Genomic DNA, 11,378 nt, shown 5'->3' with positions numbered 1-11,378 from the left:
GTTAAATGAAAAAAAGTCTTTAGTAAGTGCTATTTATTTTTGATGATAAAGATTTTGCAGAAGACGTTTTATTGCTATGTTGATCAGAAATATGTTAGAATTTGTTGTTAGGTTTTTTCTACAAATCTTTATATTGAAAGTCTAAATTTGAAAATTGTGATTTTTTTAAAGCTTATAGTATTTATATAAGTTGTTTGTATCTTTAAATAAAAAAATATATCACAAATCATTTTTTGTTTGTTTTTTATTCAAGATTTTCATATTTTTTTCAATTTTTTTTCAGAACTTTAAATTGAAAAAAAACCAAAAGACCCCGCTAAAATATTTTGTCTCCACCTGGAATCATCAAGGATTTGTGTATATTTTCACCCTACATAGGTCCCAGGGCTCGGCACTTACTTTTGTCTTGATTCAATTGTAGCCCACAGTGAGTTTTTTTACAGAGTTTAATAAATATTTTTTCTTTCTCTAAATTTTACAGACAATTTTACAACATTACATTAGGATAAATGAATTTGATAATATCATTAATTTAAAATTTCTTTTTTATGAAGCTGCCAATAAACTTATGCTTGTGAATGCTTTAAAGTGTATTTGTTTCATTACAAAACAGAGGTTTATATGAAGCACATCTATCCCAATACGTACCTCACCCCTTTATAACTGTTTAGTTCACTGGGTTTACTTTTTTAATAAGTTTTTTTATTCAATAATTTTTGTAAATTCAAAGTCTTCTTTCGTTCATTAAAATTTCTGATCTCAGCTGATACCGTTTTCTTTTGCTTCTTGTTGCAAATCCTAAAATATAAATATAAACAGTTTATATTAGTTTCATAGAAATTCCCTCAAGTGCTTATAAAGCTTACTCTCCCCTTTATATATAATACAAAGTAGCTTGATGTCTGTCCGTCTGTCTGTCCGTCTGACCGTCCCTTAAGATCTCGGTAACCACTGAACCGATTGGATTCTGCTCTTCAGGGTATATACCTACTGGTCCTGTGGTGGTTTTAGGCTACTTTCTTGGGAGGTGGGACACCCCCAACCCCCCCAAAAACCAAAAATTAACTGTAAAATGAATTTATAGGAATATAATTTGAGCAGAAATAAAATTTAATATATGTCTTATGCTAAGATAGACGCAGGAGATTTCCTTGGTCCTTTTACGAATTTCAAGCTTAATTTTTTGCCCCTAGAGGCTAGGGGCGAAGCCGCTAGTTATTAAATAAATTGACAATATGCTGAGGAGATTTTTTTCCAATTCCTTATTGGTATCTAAACCCAAGGGGCTGCATGGTGCTCATTATAGCTTAATCTTATCTGAACTAAAGTAATAAACAAACAAACCAGAAACTAACATCTCCCTTATTTTTATTCTCAGAATGAAAGCAAAGGTTCTTGACAAGGCACTCTGAGGAAATTGCCGTTTTGATTGTTAAAATCTAACTTATTTTCATAAGAAATCTTTTTGAAAACGAGTGAAATTTGAAAATTATTTTTAAGAAATAAACTGCTCAGTTAACATCACAGAATCATTCATCTCATTTGCAAAATATTTTTCCTTATTGATGTTCATATATTTAGTATACCAGATACATTTAAAGTTTTGATACATATTGCGAATACACATGATGCACATATTCAAGCACATGTATCAATAATAGGAATAGATACTTATACTCCAAATAATTTAATGAAGGTGCTTTCCCTGTGATTGCCTTGCAGATAAGGAAGGGAGAAGCAGGTTTTTTCCTTTTTACCTAACCCCTTCTGGAAGCTTTAGCCATACATCTAGGGGCTTCAATTCAACCAAATAATTCCATTTAAAATTGCCGAAAATTAAATATTTTGTTGCAGTAAAACTTTTTTTTGTGTAGCTGAAAGGGAAGTGGGTAAGAAGGGGGGAGAAATGAGGGAAGGTGTTTACTGTTTGTTGGAAAATTTTCACTCAGAATTTCTTTTCAGAATCACATTCCCTTTTCCCTGCTGATATCTGTTCATAAGTCGTAATTTGTGTATTTTTGACTTAACCAAAGCCATTGATTTACATAAATTTAAATTGTTTCCTCATTATTTCCTTCGCACAGTACTAGTACAGTTTGTATACGTTTGGATTTATTGGTAAAAGGTGTCGAACTTTTTTCTTTTCGTTGGTTCGAGTTTTAAAACAAATAAATTTATTTAATTTAACTATCCATTTATTTAAACACAACACAAGCCTCAACGAATATTTCGAGTTTTGAGTGAGAAAAGTTTGAAATTAAATGTTGTATCAGCTGTTGCTCAGTTCACAACCTACTATTATTTACAATATTTGTACAGTTTGTGCTATGTAAGAGAAAAATTTGAAATTAAATGTTATATCAGCTGTTGCTCAGTTCTTAACCTAATATTATTTACAATATTTGTACTACACTATGGGCAAATCAAAAACATTAACTTTTTTTCCCACATTTTCCCAAAAAAATTTTTACACCATTTGGTAGGTTAGTTTGTGAGGATTTAACTTTACTTAAGGCAATTTGCTCGGTTTTGCCGACTAATAGAGATATTGGCGTTCAAAAATACTCATTAAAATTATATATTTCGTAAGAAAAATAAAAGTAAGACGATGTATGTCGTAACATCTGAGTAATACATAAATATATATACATATGTGTGTATGTATATATGTTCATATGACCGTCAACATATGTAGTAAAGGGAATATGATATAAGCCTGATAAGGATTGGAATACTATACTCATACTGTTAGGAAAGGGGGGAAATACTTGAGAGTATGTGCTTAAAATATCACTAAAAAATTGCATTTATATTATGTTTCCTAAAAAAGACGAATAGTTTTGCATTATATGATAAAGCCAGAAACAGACATTTTAGCTTTAAACACGAGTAGGCACTTCGGTGAGTATTTTTAAATTATTATTTTATAGCAAATACATATAGTAGATACATAATAATACTTGTACAAACTCGTATTTGTTGAATTAAGTATTTTTACTATTATTTAAAGTGTACAATTTTGGGATGATTATTGGAACAGAGAAATCTTACTGGTTATTATATTGTGACCAGAATTATAAGCAAAGCAAAGATTTTTTACTTTTATTGCCAATAAATCATTCTATCAATTTTAAACTTTGGGTATTGATTCTTTTAACTTTTTTGCATATTGAATTGAACACCATTATTACTTCCTTAATTCTACATCCTTTATTTAGTTTCCTTTCTTAATCTCCTGGAGTGGTCATAAATTCCTTTATATCATTTTACAACAAAGGATGAGGAAATAAAATCATTAATCTTTATCAATATGATTCTCATTTCCTTGCTTACACCTTGACATTTATTCATTATTTTGAATTCAAGGTGACATTGTTTTGTAAACAGCAATTGTTTAAATGAAATTAAATAACTTAATTTAGTGAATATTATTAAGCAATACTACAAACTAACAATTTAAATATACTAATTGTAAAATGAGTTTCTATTGATTTTTATGTTACTTTGAGGGTGAGGGACCTAGTTTACTTAATCAAAAAGATTTATTCCATTTTCTCTAAAAATTAAAAATTTGCTGTTTTGCAAGATCACCGAAGTTTCTGAGGTATTGGTGACCGTAGTGTGATAGGCTATTAGAGGAATAAATTTGAGTAAAATCTTCGAACTTATGGGATAGTAAAGGGTTAGGGTAATTTGGAGGGGTTTATTTTTAATCCTTCAATAATGCTTTTTCAAAATTCGAAGCTTTTCCATATGTAGTTTCCATCTGTATGTAATGTACAGCTCCTATACTTAATCTAAGCATTTAGAAATTAGTATTGTCCTATCAATTTCAAACTTAGCATGATGATTCCTGTATCAATTAAATACAAATAACTACAGCTATTTTAATAATATCCATTTTTTATGATGATTTTTAAAGACAGTCTAAATAACCTTTTTTTTATTGATATGCTATATAATGAGTTTATCACAAATAAAGTATACCCCAATAAATTTAATCTGTAATTCTGATTGGTTTAATGCATCCTGTTGTCATTTCTGTTTAAATTGCCGCCTTTAATATTTTATTACACATCCCAATAAAAAGAAAACCCCTTTCATAAAACTCGCCAATTAGTCAGTTATTGGCGGCTTAATTTACAAATTAACACCTTTTAATTGAATATGAATGTGTGAAACTTTTCCAACCCAAATCTTCTTATATAATCCCCGGGCCCTACATTATTCCGTCTGCTACTAAAGCTGTTCACATATTTAAATATCGTCGTCAATGGTAAAAACTTATAAAAAAACAAAATCGATTTTTTTATGTAAAAATAATAATTTTTATATTTTTTTAAATGTTTAATCAAACTAGAAGAAATTTGCTAACCTATACCCAGCGAGACATTTCTCCATAGAGTCGCCTACGAGCTCGTGCAATATATGTACCGAGTCCTATGCTACCTCGAATCCCATTCGCCATGAATTAACACCTAATTTTTTGGCGAACAAAGTTGGAAAATCGTCCTTTCAAACAAAAGGTAGCATGCGACTTTGCCATCGTTATCGTGGCAGAGTATGGGGCGAAGTCGCACAATAGTAGCATAAATTAAAATGCATCAATTGAGATCTCGACGGCGACTCGAAACATTTCTTATACGAACTCTTAAATGATCCAAACACAGTGGGAAGCTATAATCATGGAGAAAAGTGGAAGGCGCATGTAGGGAGAGAGAGAGACAGAGGAGAGAAAGAGAGAGAGAAAGAGATTGATAGAAAGAATGAGTCATTCTCTATCATGTCTCCATAAGGAAAACATGTCTCTCAATTTATCCATAATTAGACGCATTGCTTAATTGACTAGACTTTCAACTTAGCAGATATCATACCATTTTCGGCTTAATATACTGAACATTAAGATATGTTTCTATATTTGTTGTTGTTTAAAAAAAGAAAAGTCTTTTAAAAATTACTTTTTTTCATCAAAGACTATCAACACTCTATAACATTATGTATTACCATTTTTTATTGTTTTCAGTTGGAAAACAGAAAGATTGATAGAGTCTTTAAAAAATCATTTGTGTCCCTAGTGGCAAATTTATAAACTATATTTTTCTCCCTATCAATTTTGATCATGGGTTGATTGTGTGTTTGATGTATGTGTGTGTTAACACCGTAAAATGCTACATTTGAGCGACATCGTGTTTTTTCTTCTGCTAGTATTTTCAAGGTCGCCAAAGTTAGCAGAAAAGCTAATAATTTATGAGGTAGCAAGCTACTAAAGTAGGAGCTCTAAAATACTAGCTAGCTACCATCTTACGAGCTCACCAAAGTACGTCAAAATGCTACTCTTAGAGATATCGAAAAAGGTAGCATGCTACCTTTTTTTAAAAAGGTTTCGCTGGGTAGTGCATATTTCATTTACCAAAGTATAACAGGAAAAAAATGACAAAATTTGCTATTTTTTGGCCATAGTGTACTATATTTGTGCTATGAGAGAAAATTTTTTTAAATTGAATATTCTATCAGCTGTAGCACACTTCATTACCCGCAATTGTTTACAATATTTGTACAGTTTGTGGTATGAGTAAGAAAAATTCACTGAAAAGAAGAACAATATTAGTTCAGATTGAGAGTCAGACAGATATCATGTTACTTATCTATAATACAAAGTAGAACGATGTCTCTCTGTCCGTCTGAAGCTTAAGATTTTGGTAACCACTGAACCGAAATGGGCACTTTACACCCCCAACCCCCCTAAAAAAGAAAAATCCCCCTCCCCAAAATTTGTTTTCCCTTTTTTAAAAAGAAAAAACAAGTAAGGGGGATGGAAAACCCCAAGCACACTTTGGGGCGAAGCCCAAATAAAAAAAATGATACTCCCCCCCCCAAAAAAAACAAATTTTCAAGCTATTTTGTTATTGTTAAAAAATTGACATTTCTGTGTAACAAAAAGTTGTCGAACATATAGGTATTTAATAAATATTACGTAGTAAAAGATGTCGCACTTATAGGTATTAAAAAAATATTACGCAGATTAAACTACACAAAACAAAAGATGGGTTGGGGTTGAACTTCCCATCACATCTTGGGGCGAAGCCCCTAGCGGCTAGGTGCGAAACCGCTAGTATAAGAGATATAGTATTATTAAGTTCTTAATATGATAGTCACAGTCATGATTTCATTACTTTAATTTCAAATAGGTCACTTACATATTAGTTGTTGACACCATTTAAATTATGACGTATAGATACTTTTAGTTATGGTCATATAATCCACATAACCAATCAAATTGCCAGTTGACATAATATTATTGCTGCACAAAATCCAGAAATTATTTTGGTGGATAAATAAATAATCTCTGCTTGTGGATTTGTATTAGTTTGTAATGAGCAAAACTTTTACACGCTGATATAAACAAGGACAGTAATTCAATTTAGGTAGCGCAGCCATAATAATAATGAAGAAATATTTTGAAATTCTAGGAGAAAACAATATAGTGTATGGTAGTTATTTATGGCATCATATTGTAGTCAGCTTTCCACTGATAGTAAAAGTGGAAATCATAAGATTAATCCACGTTTTGTTAGCCATACAAGGCCGAGGCTCTTTATAACAAAACTGCTATTAATTTTATGATTTTTATTTCAATAATCTTGGAAAATTGTCTGTTATACGTTGCTATACATATACTTGATTTTTCAGTTTGGCTGTGAACCGATTTTAATCCTCTGGATATTAATCGGTTTCGAAGTCATACTGTAAAATACTTTCCCTTACTAAACATTTTGGTTGACAAGCTTACATTTTTCCATTTTCTATTTTTATAATTGAATCATAAATTTAACATAGCAAGTGCCATGGACAGGAAATATTGGGACTTAGCTAAGAAACTCAATAAAGGGACAAGTGGACCTCCCACCTTTAGAAAAAAATTTTATTTAGATGTCTATTAATTATCAAAAATTTTAATTATCACGTTACACACAGAACACACAAACAAACAAAAAAAGGTAAAAAAAGAGAAGCATTCCTACTTTTACTAAATGTAATCTGAAGATGATTAATAACAAAAGAAACAAAAGAAAACTTTTTAATGTTGCTATTTTTATCATATGTTACGAATGCAAAGCTATCTATTAAAACTTCGGATATGGTTCTTTTCTTGACTTCTTTTCAATAATTCATCAATCTATGTCTTTTTCGTAGTTCTAGTTTTTAAAATCGTTTCTCCCTTTCTGCCGTCTGTCTGTCATTCTCTAATTTACTATCTATTTTCTCTTGGAAGGTTAGAGATAAACCTTCTCATAAGAAGCTTTGCTGTTAAGGTCAACCATATCTCTTTACAAAAGCGAGATCTTAAGCTATAAACAGACGTACACATAGACCTCCTTTTACTTTTTCATAATTAACACCTTGGTTTACCTGAACAAGTAGGCTAGCCGCCAGGTAGTAATCATACAGGAAATAATCTTACTATACCTGAACAAGTAGGCTTGCCGCCAGGTAGTAATCATCCAGGAAATAATCTTACTATACCTAAACAAGTAGGCTAGCCGCCAGGTAGTAATCATCCAGGAAATAATCTTACTATACCTGAACAAGTAGGCTAGCCGCCAGGTAGTAATCATCCAGGAAATAATCCTCTAGTGGTCCAAATATTTGGTCAAAGAAAGTTTCCATAGTAAGATGCTGGTGTTTTATAACTCCAAACAGACCATGGTTTTCGTCAGGGTATAACTGAAACAAGGGTAATTAGGTCAATAATCAGTGGAGCAATAATAAGTTTTAGTTTCCATAGTAAGATGCTGGTGCTTTATAACTCCAAACAGACCATGATTCTCGTCAGGATTTAGCTGAATAATGAAAACATGAAAAAATCTCTAAATTAATATATTTTGTAGCAAGAGAAAAAAAAGTTTCCTGTAACTTTTCTGTCATTATTAATACAAATTAAGTTTAGATATCAATGTGCGGCTAATTAAGACCCAAATATTCTACGGAATTAGGCTACTCCCACAAAAAGCAAGTACTTTACCTGTTGTCTAAAAATGATTTGATTTTGTACCAACTCTTTGGACAATACCATTGTGTGATGAACATGAACATTGTCATCTCCTAATCAGTAACCAATATAACTTGAACAACTACTGCTACTGTGTCAGATGCGTGACAATTATATCAAGAAATAGAGTAATGCAAGGATGTTTAAGCTTTAAATTTTTTTTGATGGGAGGGGTAATTAACTACCTGAAAGTATCTGTAGGTATTAGATATTGTGTAAGAAATGTTATTGAAAAACTATGGACTTTGAACCATGGCATTTTAGGGTTTTAAACATTTATTAAGAAAAAATTTTATGGTAAGGGGGTATTTTTTGAGGAAAGACAATTAAAAATTATATGTAAGAAGTGAGTTGTAGACTTGATGCTTATGGGTAATTTAATTAATCTATCTTGAATAGTATCTTGGAAACTTTTATTTCTACCTAGGCGTTACAGACGGACAGACATAGAAATGGATAAAGTACCTTATCACTTAAAGAGGGAAATTATAATTGGCGCAGCAATAAAATCTATCAAGTATATTTAGTTTCCTGTTCCATGTAGGACCATCAGCTTGTTGTCTGGAATATACTCAGCTTTACTTGTCAAACTCGCCTACAAAAACACAATTTCAAATAATTCTAGATTCTAAAGAGTTTTGATAGCATATCAATAAGGGGAGTGCACACGATTTTGAAATGGAGCGGGGAGTGAAAAGTGTCCAAAATCTTTTGACATCCCTGTACGATCTTCTTCGTGGAGCAGGGGGGTTGAAAAGGGGAGCATGACTGCATAAAAATATAACAGTTTAATCTCCAATCAAGGGATGAATTTTTTTTGGTTTGATTATAAAGTTAAGTGTCCAAACGTTTCAACCACTAACTGCAATCTACAGAAGAGGTAATTTGGTGTATCATCATTTGGGATGTACATTGATTTACCTGCCATTGTCTTATCCCTTTAGATCCCTGCCGATTCAGGTACTAAATAGTTACCTCCAGGTATCCTTTCCAGTTATCATCTGGACTTGGCAGGCCCATGTACTTCTCTGTGTATGCTGAATCTAGCAAAATAAATTTCATTAAACAATGATGACACCATCCATAAAAGCATAGCTATAAAATCAGAAAGGGAGGAAAAAACAATAATAACTCAAAGTGTCAGAAATTAATAAGAAGAACATTAAATTGTAAGTGTAAACGAACTGATACATAAATTTGTTGTAAAATTGTATTAATAAAGCAAAAATCAGATAAATAGGATAATTATTATTATAGTGTTACTACGCTACCCAAATCGACGGACGAACCCTAATTATAGAAAAGACTTGGTTTTAAAAATAAGCTTTCAATAATATGGATTTATCCCGTGGTAGTAATTTGATTTAAAGGGTGCATTTGGAGTAAGGAAATAAATATGGGGGTTGGTTCAAAGAAGACGAAGAAAGTCCCTCAAAAAAAAAATACTGACGTCAAAAAGTTAGGGATGAGGAAAGGAGGAGTGGGAAAGAATACCCCTAAATAAGAGATGGATAATCCCTCATTTTTATGACGTAACATGCTGATTTTTTGAGCGACTTTCCTCATCAAGCAAAACCCCTCATCACCACCATCCCCCCTTTGCACTTTGGTTTTAGGGTAAAAGGGGGGGTAAATATATATAATTTACCCCTCTTTACCCCATCCCCTCACCTCGTCTAGACTGAACAAGGAATGATGACTATTATAGCAACCTAAATTCACAACAAACTTTCCCCTGTCATATCATCCAAGTATTCTAAATCTATTACTAGAGTTGGGCTTGATATAATTATCTCGCTATTGGCTAGGTTTATTCAATGTTTTATTTACTTTCTTTTGATTATCTGAGTTCTGACTATTAACCTTATTCTTCCATTATCTTCTCCCTGACGATTTCTTTTTTTACACTATTTTAGGATCTTAATATTCTTTATTTCAAATTATCGTCCTGAAAGGGTTAAAATGTTTAGTTAACTGTTAAATTTTAGTTCAATATCTGACCACATTACGCATGTATCGCTAGTATCAAATTATTTTAAAACTAAGTTTTCTTTTATTTACTATATTATAAATTTAAATTTAATAATTTATAAATTTAAATTTAAATTTTCTGTTTTATGGATAGAAATTTAGTGCTTCAATATAATTCAAGTAGCAACATGAAATTAAAAAAAATGAATTTATTCTTCATACAGTACAATAATGGGTCTTATTGTTCTGGTCAATGAGATTTTATTACGGATTATTGAAGCACTATGAGTTTTAAACATTTATCGCTTGGAAAACTTGAGCTCATATATAGACATTTATTTCCTATATAGATCTGTCATGGATCTTGATGCAATAGAGCAGGCTGTTTTGTAAATGTTAAAAATTGGAAGATTTCATTAAACAAAAGTTCCCGCAAATATAAGTATTAAATAAAGTACATGTCTAGTTCAAAATTACATAGTAACTGATTTGGCACAGTAACATGCATATAAGGGTAAAAATAAAGTAAATCATCGATAATAGAACATTGAGTTTTAAAGGATTTTAGGCTTAGAATTTACTGTGAAAACGAGATATTGAAAATCTTTGGAATCTACTAATTTTGAAAATCTTCAGGGTGTGAAATGACGATCATCTCCAAAAAACTTTAAAGGCTTCTAACGGCCAAACAGTGGAACGTGTAGATTATGCCCCCACAGAATTTTTACCGCCAAAAGAAGGCGGCCTACAAATATTCTGAACTGGTCTTTACTCATTAATACACAGTTATCTCTCAGTGCAAATAAATGCGCTAAAAGACTTATTACTCGTTTTTCTTCAGTGAAGCTTTCCCTGTGCTTCATTTGATCTTGGTTATTCTAGAGTATCTATAGGTCTTCTTATGCTGTTCAAAACGGTGTGCGGATGTGAAATATGCGTTGAGCCGTTTGGCAGCTAGCAGTCTTTAAAGTTCATAGATTTTTGGAGATTAACATTTTTATCGCGAACTGCACTAGATCAAAAAAATTTTCATAATACAACAACTAATGTTTTTGGAAGACCTAAATTTTGGGTTAATGTCCCAATCCTTGCATCCCTGAAAATTCTTACATGGATGATTATAAAGTTTGAATTTTCCAATTGCCAAATTAATTATTGGAAATTCATGTTTCCATATCAGGACAAAACGATATCTGCATAAAATCATCGGATCTGTCTGATCTAAAGGATCTAAAATATGTGTAAAATTTTCTTTTGGTCTTGGGTAGGTTTTAGGCTATTTTTCTGGTCAAACCCTTATCTAAGCAACATTTATGAGAGTTGTATATTCTCTTTAAGGCAGATTTACAAACTATGT

The 11,378-nt window shown here is 31.5% G+C and overlaps 1 protein-coding gene across 1 annotated transcript in view; it reads right to left on the bottom strand.

Moving 5' to 3' along the window:
- Positions 1–252: 252 nt before the first annotated feature.
- LOC145322409 (A-type potassium channel modulatory protein DPP6-like) overlaps positions 253–11,378 on the bottom strand; it is a 107,406-nt gene continuing 96,280 nt past the window's right edge. The window contains exons 25-29 of the mRNA XM_080164399.1: positions 9,026–9,093; positions 8,584–8,645; positions 8,024–8,105; positions 7,582–7,725; positions 253–798 (exon numbers count right to left, since the gene is read on the bottom strand). Coding sequence (XP_080020525.1) covers positions 760–798; positions 7,582–7,725; positions 8,024–8,105; positions 8,584–8,645; positions 9,026–9,093 — 395 coding nt within the window. The 3' untranslated portion in view covers positions 253–759. The remainder of the gene's footprint in view (positions 799–7,581; positions 7,726–8,023; positions 8,106–8,583; positions 8,646–9,025; positions 9,094–11,378) is intronic.

The sequence above is a fragment of the Acartia tonsa genome, chromosome 6, assembly GCF_053477335.1.
Source record: "Acartia tonsa isolate MP-2025a chromosome 6, ASM5347733v1, whole genome shotgun sequence".
In the NCBI taxonomy this organism is placed as follows: Eukaryota; Metazoa; Arthropoda; class Copepoda; order Calanoida; family Acartiidae; genus Acartia; species Acartia tonsa.
This window is presented reverse-complemented; position numbering and strand designations above follow the sequence as displayed.